Source organism: Hermetia illucens, chromosome 3, assembly GCF_905115235.1.
Source record: "Hermetia illucens chromosome 3, iHerIll2.2.curated.20191125, whole genome shotgun sequence".
NCBI lineage: Eukaryota > Metazoa > Arthropoda > Insecta > Diptera > Stratiomyidae > Hermetia > Hermetia illucens.
Window position 1 is genome coordinate 158,553,111 of NC_051851.1, and position 20,610 is coordinate 158,573,720.

Consider the following 20,610-nt stretch of genomic DNA (forward strand, 5'->3'; position numbering starts at 1 on the left):
GAAATCGTTGAAATAACCGTGAATCAAGCCGGATTTTTCAAGAACTGCGGAACTACTGACGCAATACACGCTGCGCGGTTACTCATGGAGAAACACCGTGAGAAGCATCGCCCTCTTTACATTGCCTTTCTGGATCTAGAGAAAGCGTTTGACCGTGTACCACACGAGCTCATCTGGTATGCTTTACGACAACACTTCGTGCCAGAAGAACTCGTGCGCTGGGTTCAATTGCTCCACCACGATCCGAAAAGTAAAGTTCGAAGTATGGCGGGTGTATCAAAACCGCTTCGTGTCTCTGTTGGAGTTCATCAAGGAAGTGCCCTCTCACCACTCCTCTTTGTCCTTGTTATGGACACCGTCAGACGGGATATCCAACGTCCAGCGCCCTACACACTGCTTTATGCAGATGATGTTTTCCCAGCATCTGATAGCAAAAACGATCTCGAGCAACTTGTTCAAAAATGGAATGATCGCCTCATGCAACACGGTCTCAGATTGAATTTAAACAAAACTGAATTTTTGACGACCGATCCCCATGAAACAGGCACAATCACTGTCAGCGGCAGTGATCTGCTCAAAACTGAGCGATTTAAATACCTCGGGTCAACACTATCAGCCAATGGAGAGCTGCGTTATGAAATTGCTTCACGCATTAACGCAACGTGGATGAAGTGGCGTTCCACAACTGGTGTCCTTTGTGATCGACGTATCAACGAACGTCTCAAATCTAAAATTTATCGCAATGTCGTCCGTCCAGTCGCTCACTATGGTTCTGAGTGTTGGCCGACCATAAAAGACAATGAACGGCGTCTCGCGGTAATGGAGACGAAGATACTACGTTGGACTAGTGGCGTCACACGTTTAGATCACATCCGAAATGAGGATATCCGCGATCGTTATGGGGTTGCACCGATCGTGGAAAAGTTGCGAGAGAGGCGTCTTCGATGGTATGGTCACGCAATTCGTGCAAACGAGAATTCACTTGCAAAGATTGGTCTGAACATCGAAGTCGATGGTAAACGACCAAAAGGCAGACCTAAGCAACGGTGGCTTGATACGCTGGATGGGGATTTGAAAGCCTCGAGATTGCACCCAGATCAGGCATTCGATAGAGCCAAATGGCGAAGCCAATCACGACGAGCCGACCCCGCTTGTGAACGGGACAAAGGCTGAAGAAAAAGAAGAAGTCGCAATTTTAAAACTACTGACCATATCATTGCTCGGTTTCGGTACCATTGCCGAGATCTTCAATTTCGAGAGAAACGACCGCCGCAGCTGTTACGTAACATGCTCGGCGCAAATCAGCGCAGGTGTTCATACTCCTTCTGACCGACGAGGTATACGAGAGGGGTCCCAGTGTGTGCATTATTCCTACCAGTTACACGGCCGATAACACCGTCTTCTGACCGAGGATGTTCCAAAACCACACCAAAGCCGATAGCAGCAAAATTCGCCGCCCTGCATCTAGCCATTGTTCAGCTCATATTACTTACCAGAAAGGAGGCACTTCGACATCCACCGGACATCACCGATTTCCAGCAAGGCCGCTCGCTTCAAATCTAGCCACAGGTTACCGCTGGTATCACACCAAGCATGGTTCCCATGCCGTGCGGTGAAGACTGTCTTGCAGTTTCGTGGCTCCACCCAGCCTCACTGAACAAAGGTAAAACTGAGGCCGTCAGCGTTGTACTTAGCAACCACCACCGTCTGCCAACCAGCGAAAAAATGCCTATAGGTATCAGATCGCTTGGCGAACTCCAACTCCGCCCTCTTCATTCATCCGAAGTGGCTCGTCACCAAGCCCCTTCAAAAACAAATTCCTGCCCTGCCAACAGCTAGAGGCACACCTAATATCACCTTCTGCACTCAATAGCTAACCTTCGACCTCGAACCACGCTCACCTCTTCCATGGCCTATCATCATCGTTGACATCCAGACCACTATCTTGGTAACAGACGCACTCAGTCATCAAGGCCTAACAATAGACTTCCCCACTTGACGTCTCTCTCTTGACCACACCATGTAACTCACGAGCTGCACACTCGTCCCTGCTCCAGGCATTCGTTCAATAAACACTTGGATCCACCAATGACAGAGAGTTCCATCGGCATAACCAATAAGCAACTGCTCGCCAAATTCTTAAAAACCGGCTTTTCAGCTGATGAAATGGGCTATGTTGCCGACCCGCGGTCCACCAGAAAATGATCACCATCAGACAGCCAGCCTTTTCACAAACTCGTCGCCTCGCCACTGAACGCCCCACTGTGCAAAGAAAAAGTTCGACGTCTTGCTAGAGCACGGCGTTATTCGACCATCGTCGAGTCGATGGACCTGCCCTCTGCAGATGGCACCCAAGGAAGGCGGTAGCTGACGCGCCGCTGGGGACTATCGTCAGCTCAACGCTTGCGCTCGCTTCGACCGTGATGATCTGCTCCAAGACACCAAAGGCTTTGTGTTTTCAATCGTGGAATTCCAGCGGGCATTTTATCAAATATTCGTCACCCTGGAAGACGTATGTAAGACTGTAGTCACCTTTCTATCGATTTCAGCCCAAATGATAGAACGTATTCTGAAGTATCTGCTCAGTAACCTAAAGTGTCTACCAGGATGATATTCTCCTGTTCTCGGAAAACCGCAAGTACCATCTATGACACCTCCAACAGCTTCTCGATGAGTTTCACGCATCAACGCTGCAGACCAACTGGCACTTTGGTCTACTTCACCGGTTATCACGTTAATGGGAGAGGTTTTTAGCCACCAACCATTTCGTGTGATGCTGCTAACTGGATAATGCGTAATCTGTTATCATTGGTATCCCTACGTAAGCTATGGGAGCCAACGTATCGCCTGAATCCTGGCTCCGTCCCTACTTGGCTGTTAAAATCCCCAAGTATGATTTTGATATCATATTTGGGACAGGCTTCGAGGGTCCGCTCAACTGGCTCGTAGGAGGTATCCTTCTCCGACTCTGCAGTCTCCTCTATAGGGGCGTGAACGTTTATGAGGCTTATATTTCTAAACTTGCCTCGCAAACGCAGAGTGCATAGCCGTTCGCTTATATTATCAAAGCCGATAACAGCAGGTTTCATTTTTTGACTTACTAAGAAACCTACTCCGAGCACATGGTTTACTGGATGGCCACTATAATATATGGTGTAGCGGCTCTTCTCCAGGAAACCGGTCCCTGTCCAGCGCATCTTCTGTAACGCTGTTACATCAGCCTTATATTGGGACAGGGTATCGGCTAGCTGCTCAGCAGCATTCGGTCTGTACAAGGAGGGCACGTTCCAAGAGGTTTTATGCTCCATCGTAGGTACCAATCCACGTTTCGCCCTGGGACCTATACTGCCCTTTGACCGTACTTGTTGCCTATGCTGATGACACTGCATTTTTGGGAGTAGACCTTGAGAATGTTGTCTCAGCATGTGAGAGATCGGTCAAGTTGATCAAGGACTGGCTGATATCATGTGAGTTAGAGTTGGCGTAAGACAAGGCTTAGGCTGTAATAGTCAGTAGTCCCAAAATGAAAGAAGTTCTAAGGTTTCGAGTGACACACTAAGCTATTCATTAAATACATCGGTGCTATGCTGGATTATTGGTTAACCCTCAAGAAAGAAGGACTTAACCGAATAACAAAGCAGGGAAAGTTGCAGCTACGCTAACAGATAGGATAACCAACATTGGGAGACCCAAACCGCAGAGAAGGCTGCTGTTAGCCAGTTTGAGTGGAGGACCTTGACATAAAGGTGATATTTTGGCTGGGGATGGAGAGAGCACGCAGAACCAGTGTGTGGCAGGAATGTTGGGATAATTGTCACAAAAGAAAGTGGGCGCTGATTCCAATTATCCAACATGGAATGATGCGAAGCCCTGTCACTTGACCCAGTGTCTGACAGTTGTATGCTGCCGGAATTTACATCGTTTTGGACAAGACCATGCCAGCTTTTATCCTGAAGGTTTAGGTGAATATGATGACCCAAGTAATCTTAGTTTGCCCAGGATTTGTTAATCAGCCTGAACTTCTCTTGAGGAAACCCTCTCAACTCTCAATGGCGCTTACCACACTTGTCTATAATGCAATAATTCACCCTGGAAACAGTTCAAATAAAACTTTATTTCAAACACAACCTTCTCACAACGTCGTTTCTACAATTTTTCCGTAATTGAACTTGAAAAATATTTTATCCAGCTAATGCTGCCACAAGATTTGGTGAGAGACCTGTATAATATTTAATTAGATTATGCGATATCAGAAAGCATGTGACTTACCAAAAGGTGTTAATACGAATCCATCTTTTCTGCTTCCCGAAAATTTCGTCGAATATTTCGTGTCCGTGTTCTTATAGGATCCATCGATTACTAACGTTTTCAGTCCTTCAATTTCCTTTATGGCTCCCCGAACATGAATTGAAATACCCGCGTTTTGGATACTAGAAAAAAAATCAAGAAATCATCAACTGAAAATAAGATAAATCAATGATTTCTTAAGCACGGAAGTATCTTTAGATACAAATAAGATAATGGAGAGCCAAAATTAAACGAATGAAAGCTACCCATTACCATTGGCGATATCAGTAACTACTGGACAAACGGCGAGGGACGCAAAAAAATAAAAGGGGATGAAGCTTTTAACGCAAAACGGCTTACTTAAATTCGAAGCTGCCATCATTGAAGACTGAGCCTGAAGATTCACTTAAAGTTGTTCGATCAAGGGCTTCGTCACAAGTTACTGGCAAAACCACGAAAAGGAATGCATTTACGAGAATGAGGATTAATTTGACCATCTTGACGACGGTAAGTAAACGAGTACATATTTGTCAGCACAAATGAGAGATATTTATACAAAATTTTCAATAAATAAACGATCAAGAATTATTTAAAACTGGTTAAAAACCGGAAGTTCGCGGTTTCAGATAAGAAAGGTTCATATTCCTTATTAAGAATATTTGGATACATAACAGTTCCGATTGTAGCTTGTAATTTATAATGGATGCAATGTGAGAGCTACAAAAAGAATAAGGCAAAAGTTAAATTAAAACAAGTCGGGCAACCAGAAGTTTTTGGTACGAAAGGTCTTTTGTATCTCTTATTGGAAAATCTCTCAATGTGGATTTTTTTATACGTAAATAGCTAAAAATTAAAAATATTCCGTCGTGTCCTTCAAAACTCCAAGGTGTACAGATACACATATACTTCTCCTTCCACATTGGTCCCGTTCCGAAGCGAGGTAATAGGTCTTATCTGGAGTCAATAACTCTCAAATCACAATTTAGCATATCAAGCCAACGTAATTTCGACCCACCTTTTGCTCGTTTCCCATCAACTCCGATGTTCAGACTAATCTTGGTAAGGAAGTCCTGGTCACCTTGATTTACATGTCCACACAATCGAAGACACTTCTCTCGTAATTTCGGATGTGATCATGACGTGTTATGACACTAATCCAACGCTACATCTTTGCCTACGTTAGCGTAATACGCCGTTCATTACCTTTTTTAGTCAGTCAACACTCGGAACCAGAGTAGGCAACAGGGTTGACGATCCTGCGGTATATTTTAGACGAGAAACATTTGTTGATATGTCAATCACACGGACTTGTTTGCATGGAACTAATTTATTTATTTTGGCCCCATCAGTGCATAAAGACTCTTGTTACTTTCTCGTCAGGGCCGCTGCCATTCCTCCTGCAAACAGCTTATCAGGCCACTCCTCATCTTTAGCTTCATATGTTGGTTCGATCGTCGAAGTAAATCTTCTACGAAGTCATTTGTTCCCTCAAACCCTCATATTTCTAATGTCAAATGTCCTGTTCGATCTCGATGATGCTCAGAAATGGCGGGAGGAAGACGGGGTGGCAACCCTGTCGGCTGAAACAAAACCAAGTAGCTGAGGAGAACCTCCATAGCGGTGGCACTGGGAGACGCTTTATCACATTGGCTTTCTGGTCGTGATGCAGTAGGCGAATGCTCCAAAGGCCTAATTAGGGCGATCAGACCAGAGTCTATACGGGGACTCATCTGAAGTGGCAATTGTCACGAAACCTTACTAGGGGTATACTGGTACCATGCGAACCGGGATAGTCCCTGCATTCACATACTTTCGTTCAGTTCGGTTGTTTGCGGTTGGCTCCCTAGTGGGAACTTCATGGGGGTTATGGTTGGGTTTAAGCGAACAGAGACCTTCGGATCTCAGCGTAGTGTTGCGTTTCAACACGGGTGCCGTACTCCTTAGGTCGGTAAAGATTTTGGTAGGTTTTGCATAAATGCTGAGTCATGCACTCGGTATAGACTGGTACCGTCGTAGCTTGCTGCGACGGGGCTCTGATTGTGGTTACAAAATCAATCCGTGTCTTAAGAAGACCGTGGGATTAAGTCCACGAGGCAGGTACTCACGTAAAACTCCCTCGGATTCTTTCGTGTTCGATCTCGATGGTAGAATAGTCTTCTTCACTGGCAATCAACAACACACCTATCCCATCCGTGAACGTAGTCACTTACTTCTTCGTTCACGGATGGGATAAGTGTGCTGTTGATTTTGAGAGGCAAAGCAATGATGTCTCTGATGTTCCCGTAGAATGCGATGGTTTCGTGCTTGAGACGATTTAGGCAGAGTTCCCAACGTGTTAAGTACCTATAAAGCTCATCCAAATAAGAATTTGGGCGTTCTTCACCGGCAGGGATGTTTTTGGTGGGGATGTAGTGTATTGGAACATTCGGATTGGCTAAGGATGTGGACTTGGTTTGGGCAGGTCTGCAGTGAACAGGAAAAATTAGGTAGCGGAGATGATTGATCCCTGTGGGATGCCAGCTGGACATGTGTAAGGAGTTGAAAAGTGTTGTTGGATCTGCACTTGACATTTCCACCCATCTAGGAAGTTAAGGGTTCGCTTGCAAAGGTGCGAATGGAATCTAAGGGCTTCGTAGAGCTTGTAGGCAAGTCCATACTGCCATAAGGAGTCGAAAGGTCTAGTTTAGGTCTAGGAGGCAGGCTATGGTTGATGTCATTCGGTTGAGTCCCAGAAGAACGCCCGATTTAAGCACGAGGAGTGTCTTCTCAGTCCATTGTTTGGGTCGGTTGGCGAATTTCAAATCGTGGAGTGAGTAATGAGCATCACAATACTCGACAGTAAGTGGTTTTATGGTCCGCTCGAATATTTTAGCGGAGGACGATAGGATCGAAGTAAGCCTGTAGTTATCAGACTTTAGAGATTTTTGATTCTTTTTTTGGGATGAGAACTATCCGACCACTCTTGCAATCTGTGAGAAAGTGGGCGTTGGTTAAGCAGTGATGCATGATAGAGGACATGATGGGTAAGACAGGGAAAACTGAGGTGAATTGGATTGAAAAAGAGAATGGGGAGAGGTTCTTACTTGCCAAGTTGAATTAGTGAGCGGTTAGGTGAAAGGGTTTCCGTAGGGTTGGGCGGGCTGAAAAGTGAGGTGAGAGAGCAGTTGGGTGATAGTTTCGCTTACCTCGTTCTGAAAACAAAGTTCGCCTATATGAAGCGTGGAGCGATGGGATTGGAGGAAGTGGTCAGCAAGGGGAGATATTTTAAGGAACGATCGGGTTTTGCTGAACTGATTTGCCCAAACGTGGCCAAGTTATCCCAAATTTCCTGTATGTCTCGGTTAAGTAGAGGGTAACGATCCTTGCGCGGACGGACCAGTCGATGTCATGGATTTCCTTACGGATGTGGGAGGATTGTGAAGAATACCTATTTTTAAATAGTTTCGCCTGAGGGTCCTTTTGAATTTGATATCATTGAGAATATCGCCCGGGATGGAGATGAGGTTGCGGTAGTTCAGGGAGCATTATTTCTAAATTGCTTTAGTGTATTGATGAACTGTTTGGTCTATGGTATCGTTGGAAATTGTGTGGCTATATGGCAGTAAGACTTAAGGGCCTCGTTGATGTGTTTCTAGTTTGCGCGCTGGAAGTTGGGGACTGAGGGAGGTGTAGGAAGGATGGTTCTGTCGGGGAATCTGATGTTGAGGATGACGGCATCATGGTCACTGATGCCAGGAATTGTCTCGAGGAAGAGAACGGAGTTGAGATTAGGAAGAACAGTAAGATTACTGCTAAACCGGAAGTGGTCGAGATAGGTGTGGTAGTAACCTTAATTGAAGGTGGGAAGGGCCGGGCTATAATGGGCTAGATTGATAGAAGGACGGGAGGTTGTGAGAAAACGGTGGAGATTTTCCTCGTTCTTATTTGGCGGAACACAAAACCAAGATGGGTCCCAGGCGTTCAAGTCTCGGCTGCTTATTAAAAAGTGGTCGTAAGTGGGGTCGTAATTTGCAGTAGCACTAGATCCGATGAGTGATTGGTTGGGACAGTAGACGGTAGCAATGAATACCGTGGATGATTGGGTCACAAAGGAGATGATGATGGATTCAATAGATTTGAAGGTATTGGGAGGTGGGAACAGCTGGGTGGATAGGAGTTTGTCGGAGATGGGGACAGCCATTTCACCGCAGGTGTCACGGCTTGGTGGGTTGGACTGTGGCTGGTAAGTTTGAAGAGGTTGAAATTTGGGAAAGAAAGAAAGATTGTATCTATAGATCAACCTGGTTTCACAAATTAGAACAATGTGAGGATTGTGCTCGCCCAGAAATAACTCGAACTTGTGCCTACGAGTTCGGCTGATGACGCAGTTGATGTTCAACTCAATTATCTTAACGTCCATTAATAGACGTCAAGATTCCGATCATTGAGTGGAACATTTGCAGGCATTCTTGTAATTTCCAGGCGCAGACGCACTTGATGTATTTAGATGACATCACTTGTATGTTGTTGTATACTGATGACCATCCGAGAACTCTGTTACGAGTAGTACATATGTTTAGCCGTGATTTACCGATGGAATTCGGATTAGACAATAAAATAAGCGCATTGAATGTATTCGCTGTTCCTTCGCTGGTTTACACATTCGGAATATTACCGTGGATACAACTACTGTGTCCAAATTTAGAATACATCACTCAAATTTTGCAGTGGAGCGAATGAACCTGCCTCACGGCATCGGAGCCAGGGGTATGGCTGACATTGCTGCACACCATCACCGCCAAGTTGACCCGATACGCACTTATTTTTACAGCAAAAATCCTGCGAATCCCTTCCACGGACTTCATGGCGAGCTTATGGGTCTTATTTGGTATGCCATCTAGACCCGGGGCTTTATTAACTTGCGTTCTACCGCAGATCTCCAGCACCTCGTCTTTGGTGACTACCGGAATGGTCCTCACAGTCAGAGGTCGTTGTAAACTATCAGTGACTCTCTGTAGCTGGAGGAATAACCTTTACATGATTTTCAACAAGGGAGGTGGGTAAGATGATCTGCAGAAATAAACGGCCTGTGAATCGTTTCATTACAATTCTATAGGTGCTGTCCATAGATTTACATCCGCCTGCAAGCTGATCCCTTTAAAGCATTTACTCTTGCTCCAGCAAGCTTGTAGGTTTTGCGGGCTTCTTTAAAAGCACGCTTTTGCCCTAAACGATTCTAGCTACCGCCCTCTGAGCCATTCGTCTGGCTCGGTAGCAGGCTGATCAAAGGGTGGCCAGTTTACTATTTCTACAGGTAGGTACTAGGTATGGACTCATCACATGCTTTGGTGATGAATTGTGTCATATGGAAAGCTCTCTATTTAATTTGATTTCTTGTAACCACACTTCTATGGATGTCTGATCCTCCAAAGCTTTCGCAGACAAGCCTGAAATCTTTGCTACCTTGCACGAGGCTTGATCCACTTCCAATAGCTTTTTGTGCATCGCAGTTATTGTCGGTTTACCACGCTCCAATTTGCTTTCGACCTCAGCATCTCCTCCGCGAGATTATGGTGTCCGATAACTACGTTTAGGGCCCTTACAATCGCTTATCTCGATCAGTGGAAAATATCATGCTTCGAGCCCTCGGGGATAGCGACGCCATCTAGACAATCTAACCACTCATCCAATTCGAAGCAATACAAGTGCTAGCTGTATATCGAACTCCCCCTCCTGCTGTTCGCCGCGCTATCAACTGTACTAGCTCAGATATTGCTGAAATGGAGCAAATGGGACTTCGTGGCCTCAGCAGCTACAGAGAAGATGTTCCGTATGGTGCAAGGTGCAATTTTTAACGGGTTTCGTACAGACCAGGTAGAGACATCCCGGTTCAAGAATAGGTGCTACGACAGTATCATTTGGGGAAACTGCAGCTTCATATTTGTCAGCCAGAACTTTACACCAGTTCGCGGATGATGAAAAGGCAAGGTATCATGTAGCAGCCAGACATCTAAAGGAAGACTTCTACGGAGACAACATGTTGAGCAGGACTGAAACCAGAAAAAGAGCAAAAATCCTAATAAATCAAATGACGGAACTATCGGCGTCAGACGGCTTTAATCTACGAAAGTGGGCTTCCAACGATCCAAGGTTGTTGGAGGAATCGCCGAGAACGCTAGGGAATTAGGATTACTCGAGGTCAAAAGTCCGCAATTACCCACCCTGGGACTGATGTAGGATCCAACAAGAGACGCCTTCCGCCTGAAAATGGTGAAATATCATCCGGAGCAGATGCTAACGAAACGCCAACTGTTATCAAATATTACTGGAATTGTCGATCTGCTTCAGTGGCTGGCACCAGTAACCATCACTGCAAAGATATTGACGCAGAAAGTTTGAAAATCAGCAACCGAATGGGATGATGTCTCTCGGAAGAAATGTTGACGCCCTGGAAACGCCTCGAATCCGAATTACCGCTGCTGCAGGCACGCCGCATACCTCGTTGGATCAGCTGCTCTGCAAAAGTTCGGTGTGACCTACAGTTTGTGTGTGGAGTTTGTGATGCATCAGGTTATCCAACTTGACGGCCATAGAATAGTGGCGTTGCTTTCTAGTGAAACCCGGCTAAAACCATTAAAAGCAGAGTTGACCTTACCAGAACTGGATCTCAGCGGGGCATTGTTAATAGCAGAACTGGTAGCCTCGGCAATCTCTACATTGCAGCTGGAAGAAGCACCCGTATATTGCTGGAGTGACTCAACGACTGTGCTTTCTTACCTGAAGAAGGAACTAACTGAACTTGAAAATTACGTCGCAATCGAGCGGCGAAAATTTAGGAAATGGGGACACGTCAAATCAAAAGGGAATCCTAAGTGGCATCAGTCCGGGAGAGTAACGAAGACACAATTTGTGGTGGATAGGGCCACAATGGCTGTCTGATCAAAATGACCAAATCGAAGTTGTTGTTTCTCGGGTATATCTAATTGTTTCGGCTTTCTAAACCGGTATTCTAATTCTCCGAAACTCGTAAGGATTGTGGCACACCTCACTCGATTTTCATCAAGATTTAAAGGTTCGATCACCGCCGTCGAATATGAGCAAGGTGGGCGAAGAGTACTACAACTTATCCAAGAGTCAACATCCACAGAAAAAATCGAAGCAGTGAAGAAGAATGAAACACTGATGAGCAAACTAGCGAAATTACATCCATTTGTTGATCATCAGGGTCTGCTAAGGGTCGGGGACACACTTCAGCATGCAGACATCGCTGAAGATCATAAACATCCGACGTTGCTGCCTCGAGATCACTAGGTTACTCAGCTAATCTTTCGTGAAGCACACATGCACATGGAAGCGTTACAGCAGTCCGCAATATATAAGGATGCGTTACTGGATCCTGAAGGACCGGAAAATAATACGCGATGAGATGTATCTTCCGACAGTCTCGATCACGCCAAATCCGCCATTTTCGCATTGTGGCGTAGACTATGCCGGCCCAATCAAGACACGGATATCAAAGGGTTGTGCAACAGCAACCCTGAAAGGGTATGTCCGCGTCTTCGTCTATATTGTGACTGGAACTATTCAACGATTTGACGACGAAAGCCTTTTTAGTTGCTTTGAAGCGATTTACGGCAAGACGTGGGTTATGTGCGGAAATATATACTGATCACGGTTAAAATTTCATTGGGGCCAACAACCAGATCGACAAGAAAATACAACAGGCTATAATATCCGCGTCAGAAAAGGTCGCCACGATATCATCGAAAGACGGTGTTACATGGCGTTTTATCCCAGCTGCTACGCCACATTTTAGCCCAATTGTAGAAGGTAACTGTGAAGTCAGTCAAACGGCAACTGAAGTGCGTTTTCGATGCAGCCCGATTGGTACCATCGTTCGAGGAGTTTACAACAGTATTATGCCAGGTGGAAGCATACTTAAATTCGAGGCCCTTGGCGCCCCTCTCGAACAACCCCAGCGATTGGAAGCCTTGACACCAGGTTATTTTTTGGTTCCCCGTCCGTTCAAAGCTCTAGCGTGAACTATATGAATGATGGCAGCAGATAAAAGCTTTGCATAAGGTATTCTGGAAGAGATAGACTCGGGAATACCTGCAGTACTTACAAACCCGGGCCAGATGGGATAAGAAGACTCCCAACATGAAGCTCGAACAACTAGTTCTTATTAAGAAGAGAGAAACATCTTCGACAAAATGGGCATTGGCTCGTATTAGCGGCGTTTATCCCGAGAGCGATGGGAAAATACGAGCGGTTACTGTCCGTTACCATGGTTCACTAGAGAAACAAGTTGGTATCTTGAATTCATGACCACTGCCACTGGAATAACCAGAGGAGCCACTACCAAAGGAGACCGCGAAAAGAAATCCTGCTGAGGAAATGAAGAAGACTTTACCTAGGACGCCAATACCGGCGAAAAGAAAGTATCCAAAAATGCCGCCGGCTTCAAACCCTAGTGGGCTAAAGCATAACACTGAACCTGGAAGCACGTTCATAAGTAAACCTCCTAAAAAACGACGAGTGGCAACATGTACCTGCGCACGTTCATTGCTAAATATTGCGATCCTTTTCCTATCATTTGGAACACATATTTCGGCAGACGAATACGAAATTTGGAAACCTGAAGTTGGGTACCATGTTGAAAAATTAGGACGGGCCCGAATCATTCGAGGCGAGTTAAGGATTAAGGTGCATTTCCCGATTCACAATGTGACCCAGGATCGCCGAAATTTAAATGATGTCCTAAGTCAGTTAGAGGCGTGCGCAGAGAAACTGCGAGAGTAGAAACAACTACCCATTGCGACGTGCTGATAAAATATCTAGATTTTAAATTCAAGGATGTCACCCGCAAGATCGATGAGCTGCTTGACCTCCCGGCGGCGAAAAGGAAAAGAAGAGACCTATTGAAAGTCCTGGGGTTTAACGTGAGTACCTGCCGTGAAGGCATAATCTCACGGTCCTCTTCGGACACGGATTGATTTTAGGACCACAATCAGAGCCCCGCCATGACTGGCACAGCGGTACTGGTTTATACTGAGTGAAAGCTCAGCATTCATACCAGTGGATGCGAGGCCTATTTAACACCTCTGCCGCAACAAGGGGGTACGGCACCCCAGTTGTACAGCGCAACTCCACGTTTGAACTCCGAGGAGCTCTATCCGCGATGTAGACATAACCACAACCACTATGAAACTCCCACTAGGGGGCCAACCGCACGAGAACACATCCTCAAGGAGAATTCCTGGAGCATATGCTCTCAGAGAGCCATCCCGGTTCCCATGGTACCAGATAACCTCCGGTGAGGCTTCGTGGCAGAGACACTTCAGATGAGTCCCTTGCAGACTCAGGTCTGATCGCGCTCCTCGAGTACGTGGGAGAAATGATATATTATAAAGGTGTTGACAGAAGTGTTTCGTATTAACGAGGAGGTCTACAACGACATTGGGGGTCTCCGAGAAGGGCACCTCACCACGCTGCAATCTATGACCCAGCAAAGCATTCTAATTAACGCACGACTAGAAGCTTACAACTCCGCAGTTTCGACTCGATTGAAAGAATTCACGCAGAAGTTAAATACAGTTATAGAATCTGTAAGCATTATACCCGGCTGGTTTATCAGAATGGACTCAGGCGGCTTAAATGGGCAGATTTTGCCTACTTACTTGATAGCAGTGGGCTACTTCGACGAGTTGAATACAAAGTATATCGAAATCGGGTCCGCATTGTACGGCCATGGAGACATATTGGGGCCTGTATACAAGGAAAGCCTGGCAACGCGATCACCAATGTTCTGACTAAGATAGGCCCGTTATATGAGGTCCAGAAAGTTCCACTAGAAGGGCTAGTAGTGCAAAAAGAAGCAGAACTAACCCATGTATTTGGATATATCTGCATAATCGGTAGGCACCATTACTATCTATTACACGTAACGGCCATCCCCCGAGCTTCAGGGGGCGGCCGGTATCTAGTCCCTCAAGTCAATATCAGCCCTTTCGCAGTTGAACCGGGAAAACTACTTCGCCAGTCCTCGCTAGCATTATGTTTGCAACAAAATAAATCCTTCCTATGTGCACCCAAGGTGACTAAAAATATGAACGACATACCCAGTTGTGTGGTTGATGCGATCTGCGATGGTCGAACAAACCGAGACGTGCAAGAGGTCAGGTACAACGGCCTGATCTGGAAAGAATTGATGTCAAGGAACAGCTGGCTGTATGCCACCAGTGATTCGACCATATGTTCGATAACCTGTAACGGACCGAGGCACGAGGTGGCTCTGAGGGATGTGGAGATGTTCCTCCGCTCAACGATGTCAGAGACGAGAAGAGTAACCTTCTGTAAAATAATCCAGCCTGGCAACTGGACGGTGGGCCAGAAGAATGTTACCTGTCTACTTCAAGCTTTAGTACTGAAGACGGACACCCAGATATTCGATCAGTCTCCCCCCGATTTCGGATCAATGATACCCCCAGTAGAGCATCACCATCATCATTACCATTGGTCAAGTATAACCGTGAGTTTCCCACTCAGTGCAGCATTGATCATCCTGGGCCCCCTGGCAGCGCGTTACCGACAGGGTATCCTCGTCTGGTGGAGAAGCAGTTCGAGTCAGTCAGCAATGTCAACATCTAAAAATTCGAACCAAGCCGACGAAGAGGTACTCTTGTATCATCAATTGCGGAACTTGACCAGGATTCCGGGCAATTGTGGACCAGCAAGCACCAAACCTCAGGTAGACTGTCAAAAATAAGATCCTAATTTCAGATTCGCATTGCTAAAATATCTACGTCACTATTATAAACGAAACCTTTCCGACACGGCCAAATATATAAATTCCGAAACGCATTCAGTATTCGAAACACACTTTGCATTTTCTAATGCTTTCCTCCTACACACTTGCGCCCTTAAAAGGTATAAATCATCCCCACGTCACCTGAGAACATGTCGAATGGAAATCCATACCTCGCTCCCAACACCTGCATACAATCCTTGAAACAACCACTCTACGCCACCATAATATTGACTATTGGCCAGGATTTGATGAATCCCAGGAGAGAGTCGAAAACTTCCGTCTCTTTGTCATGTGTCTGCTTGGAATAGCCCGAAGTATTCTTGGCTTCTATTTGAACTGCGACCCCCGAAAGATGAAGCCAACCAGCAGATGCCGGGAAAATAAATATGTCCAACATTCAACACACTGTTAGTCTTTCCCAGTCCGAATCGAATACTATTATTAAATATTTACGATGTTAGATTGCGGCGGGAGTTGGCTCTTATTGATTCATACCAAACGGGCTGCTGTTCAGGCAAGTGGCGGACTAGAAACGGTCATTTCAAATCCAATCGCCATCCCGCCCGAAATGTTTCGCACGAACGGCAACCAGATGCAAGGGAAGGATGGGGGTGGGTATGCATCAATGCTGCGCTCCAACTGAAAATGAGTACCCATTTACAGGAACTTAGCACTCAGTGGAAATTTCGTCCCCAGGAGCTCACACTTGAGAAACCTAAATTGGCGAGGGGCGGATTTGTAGTCAAAGGGGTGGGACCGGCAAGCATCCTTGCTCCAATATAGTTGCCATCTCGTGGACTGTATCTACAAGGAAGAAGGTTCATATGAGATGAATGCGAAATAGCGGGGGTGAAAAGGCATTATCTGTACACCATTCCTGTAAGCTACAGGACAAGGGGTGGAAAAGTTACTCCAGGACAAGAAAAGCAGGAGGAGCAGTGGAGATATTTTAGGACACGCTAATCAACTCGTATACTAAAACATTTACTTTGACCATCCCTTGGATTCCTGTACGTGACCATCGCATCTACAATAGTTGCCAATCTCATATTCCTACATAGAAGCGAGCTGGTCTGTTACACAATTAATGCTATCGGATATCCCCGAATTGGTTTGCGGTCAACAATACCAAGTCAGAACATATTCTTTACCATTGCTGCAACCTTTCCATTGACCGTAAAGTAGATTTACTTGCCATGCGAACGCTTCATTGGCTTTTGCGGTTTCCGGGGAGTGAAGTGGAGGGAGGTATTGGTCAAGGAAATTTATTTCTGAAGTTCAAACTTTTATTTTGCATTTAATATCTCAACTGAGCAATTTGAGCCGAAATTCAGCACTGAAGTTAGAGAAAGGTATCATGCTTGTGGTAAAGAACTTTTCATTTTTTTTCGCAGATACCGCATTTCGGGAAACAGTTGTCAACTTTTCCAGTGAAGTTTCTTTTGACGTTTTCAATGTCCTCGGTTGATAAGGATGAGTCGATTGTAAAGGCAGCTGATTTTCTGTTGTGAATTCCTCCCACCATTCCTCCTCCCATGGCGAATAAATATCGCCAAATATGCATAGACGCTAACTTTCACATCTCCGATTTGCAGATCAAAATAGTTATGAAAGGAATTTTCAGGAAAGTTAGCCCCCCCCCCCCCCTTAAGCAGATGACAAAGAGTCCCAAAAAGTAAATGAAAACGGATTCAGCTGCTGACATCCACCAAACGTAATGCCTGGGTAAAGGGAAATCTAGGTACTAGGTAATGTCTGCTGGAAGCAGCCAAAAAGAAATCGTTGGGGACTACGGTTGTCGAGGATGAAGGAAGGTTGGAGCATCATTGATGATAATTGATCGAGGCGTCGCTGCCTCCGATATTAGCGGCAGTGATGGTTGTCCTCAGATTGCCGGTCTGTTGCAAGAGGCGTTGAGGTATTGGTCTTCCCAGGCGGCGAAGGTCGGGAGACGCAACACCGTCGTTTTGACCATCCATCGTTTCGATATGTGCTGGTGTCACGTTTCGACAGACAGTACACGGTATACATGCGTAGATCTTTCAAAAAGAACGCATACTTCTCAGGGATAAGTCTCGAAGCTAGAGCTGGCTTTATAGTTTATTCGACGAATGTTGGGGGACAATCCTCCTCTAAACTAGTGATCACGAATTAAGCTTCTTGCCGACTAGTTTCCCAGCACCTAGACGCCCCAACCTACATACCGTTTCAATGATTTAATTCTCCTTTTAACTGGAAATCACGAATTGAGATCCTTTTTTCAAAATTCTCAATATTAATGGAGAAACGTTGAAAGTTTTTCAAAAGATTCCCCCACTTTTTCGCCATTTTGCCAGCACTTATAGCAACCAACCTACGTACCATTTGAAAAGTCTAATTTTCCTTTCTTTCGTCCGGAAGGCTCTGAGTGGAAAAGAATCCTCCCGGAACAATGAGTGCCGTGGCATACAACATCTCCGCAAGGAATGAAAATCCTCCTTAAAAATGGTGCGAAGGCCAAGCAAGATCAGAGACACTAGAGTGGGCCATGGCGTCATTGGCTCGGACGAGAGAGCTCTTTTTAGCGGACAGTGGGTGCGCTCTACCATTTCATTTGAATTTGGATGGCAAGGTGTAGCGCATATCCACGAGAATTCGAAGAGTTTCGCCAGTTCGAAGAACAGGGTGAATTAGAACTGAGCCCCTTAGTCTGTTGTGATCGTTAATGGCGTCCCATGTAGACTGATCCATCTATTGATGAGGGCTCTGGGGACGGTGGCTGCTTGCTGGTCGGGAAGCGATATTGCTTCCGGTCATCTGGAGAATCTGCCCACAATCGTGAAGCACTACTGGAACCGTTAGCATAGAAGTAGTTTAGTGAGGTCCTATCCATCAGGCCAGGTGAAGTTGCCAAGGTCGGACGGATTATGTCAATGAATTTAAGCCCGTTAGCAGGATTCACAGCGCGTCAATCTATTGAGAGCGCGGCGAATGGCAGACTAATTTCGAGAATACCAGGTGCATTGTAGAGTTGATCGGTTGTAAGAGATTACGCAGAGTTTCAAAGGCCGTACGTCGTAGACCCTATAGCAGGTCGAACATAAATGTTCCCGTAGAGACGTCACAGAAGCTGGAAAAACCATCGATTATGAGCGGCTGGAGATCCAGGGTCGATGCACTGCGGATATGCTGGAGCTGCTGATCTTCAGCTTACGCTAAGGCAATGGACTCTGTATAAGCGCGGGCATGAAAATGGTTTCGACGCAGAAGAACGTGTCAGCGAATATGTTGTTTTCTCCTTGAGAAGAGTCAGCTTGGGATGAAATTGCAGAATGGAATCCAGCTCGCGCGTTTGCCTAGGTCACGCTTTACCCGACCGTTGGGATACGCGAAAACTAGAGCCTGTGATCGGTATAGATCGTGAATGATCGGCTTTCGAGAATCCTCTGAAAGCTCATGATTGTTGGCGCTGTAGTACAAATCCGTGTCGGATAGCTGGCTAGAGAATAACGCTAGTAGGCTCCATACTTCGTGAGGGTCCTATTATTCGAGGGTCGCGCTAATGGCGAAGTCCGAAGCATAAGTACGTTGGACCAATGGGACATCAGTTTTGCGAAAGGTCGTAGTAGCTGCCTCAGCGATAGCGACTTTACTTTGGAGAAAGGCAGCGTTTGCTCCGGGAGTCAGAACAATCTCCAGTTTTTTCTTCTTAGGTGGAAGACCTTTGAAGAATTCCCCGATTGATGTCGGGGTTCGGGCTGCGTTTAGGATGCATCGCCGGTAATAATGCAGCAATCCCATGTAGCGACGAAGCTCGGTGAGAGACTGTGGCTGAGGGAAAATCTCGATAGCCTTGATTTTATGTGGCAACCGCTTGAAAACATCGACGGAAACGGAATATCCCAGGTATATTACCTGCTTTTTCCTGAGAGCGCAGTTTTCAGCAGCTTGGCGCTGTGGAGAACTTCAAAGACCTTGCGAAGATGTCGCAGATGATGAACGTCACCTTCGGAAGCGATAATGATGTCGTCCAGGTGTGCTCTTACTTCTTCTGTACTGCATTGCACTGTCCCAGGGAAGATAGGGTAAACTCGAAAAGCCATAAAGGTGTCATGACAGCGGTCTTCGATGTGTCTTCCTCCGCAGTAGATATCCAGTAGAACGCCATCTTTAGGTCTATGACTGAAAGGATTATTCCACCCCACCCCACCCCTGTGACAGACCCTCGACAATCCAGAGAGAATAGCGATCCGCGGCTTTATAGGTACATAGTGGCCTGCAGTCACTCGTGGTGCGTCAAGTTTTATTTGGGGCGAGATGTAGCGGACTCGACCACTGGCTGGACGAGGGCCGAATGATTCTCAGGACCAGAAGTCCCTTAAACTCCCCTTTGGCTGTTAATTAAAAACTTGGCGTGCTAATTTTACGAAGAGGCGATTTCCAGTTGGAGCTGAAGTAGCGCCGGCCACCCCGGCTTGATCGGCTTGAGGCGGCGCCCATTGTTTCCCGAAGGATATCCCGGAAAAATCTCGCGGGCCTGCAATTGCAAGCATGGTTGCCGTAGGTGCAATGAAACCAACAATTTTTTATCGCATTTGTGCTCCGCGTCGCCGAATTATTGCATGGACGAGAACGAGATCCGGATGTGGGGCACCTTTAATGCCTGTTTTCTCCCAGCCTCCGCATGAGGAAGATGAGTTGAGCCGAAGGTAAGCTATTCTGTTGAAACCTGTACATCTTCCTTATTCTTAGACGTACTCGTCTTTAGCACTTTCCGCGAATTGCATCTTCGGCCAAACCAGTAACCAATTTGCTGGCATCAATGGATAATATAGATTCAGGGAACCCATACTGTCAATCTGAAAGGGCGCCTTGGCCCTCAACAACAGGGAGTAATCTATTGTAGATTACTCGCTCTAGCGTTTTTCCCGCAGTGTCCAAAAGACAAATCGGTCTGCAGGAAGCTAGTTCACCGGTAGGTTTACAAACCTTAAGCTGTGCTAACTTCTGTCGCTGCCATGATGCTGGAAATATCCTCTCGGATATGCACGCTTCGAATAACTCAGCAAACATGTCCGGTCTGGATTTCACGGCAAGCTTAAGGGCCCTATTTGGTACGCCACCCAGACCCGGAGCTTTGTTATCTTCTATTCTAGCGCATATGTGCGGCATCTTTTCACTGATGACTGGCAGTATTGCCGTCACATTCAGAGGTCGCTGGAGGCTATCAGTGCCCTCCTATTGCTAAAGGAATAAACCCTGGATAATTTTTAGCAAGAGTGAAGGGCACGTGATCTGCAGAGTTAAACTGCCTCTGAATTGCCACATCACGATTCTATACACGCAACCCAACGGGTTTACGTCCGCTTCCGAACAGAACTCCTTAAAGTATTCCCTCTTGTGCGCTCTTTTTGCCCTTGGTTAATTCTGCCTACCGCCATCTTAACCGCTCGTCTGGCTCGGTGACAGCCTGATAGAAAGCTGACCAGTTCAGTATTCCATCAGTAGTTTTGTCTGCTGCTGGGGAATAAGCACTTCCTCGGCATGAACATTAC

The 20,610-nt window shown here is 46.1% G+C and overlaps 1 protein-coding gene across 1 annotated transcript; it reads right to left on the reverse strand.

Moving 5' to 3' along the window:
• Positions 1 to 4,094: 4,094 nt before the first annotated feature.
• Positions 4,095 to 4,817, reverse strand: LOC119652499. Its single transcript, XM_038056685.1, has 3 exons — positions 4,648 to 4,817; positions 4,270 to 4,430; positions 4,095 to 4,219 (listed from the first exon to the last, which is right to left on the reverse strand). The coding sequence occupies exons 1-3, from the start codon at positions 4,782 to 4,784 to the stop codon at positions 4,182 to 4,184; spliced, it is 336 nt and encodes a 111-aa protein (XP_037912613.1). The 5' UTR covers positions 4,785 to 4,817; the 3' UTR covers positions 4,095 to 4,181.
• Between the last annotated feature and the right edge of the window lie 15,793 nt (positions 4,818 to 20,610).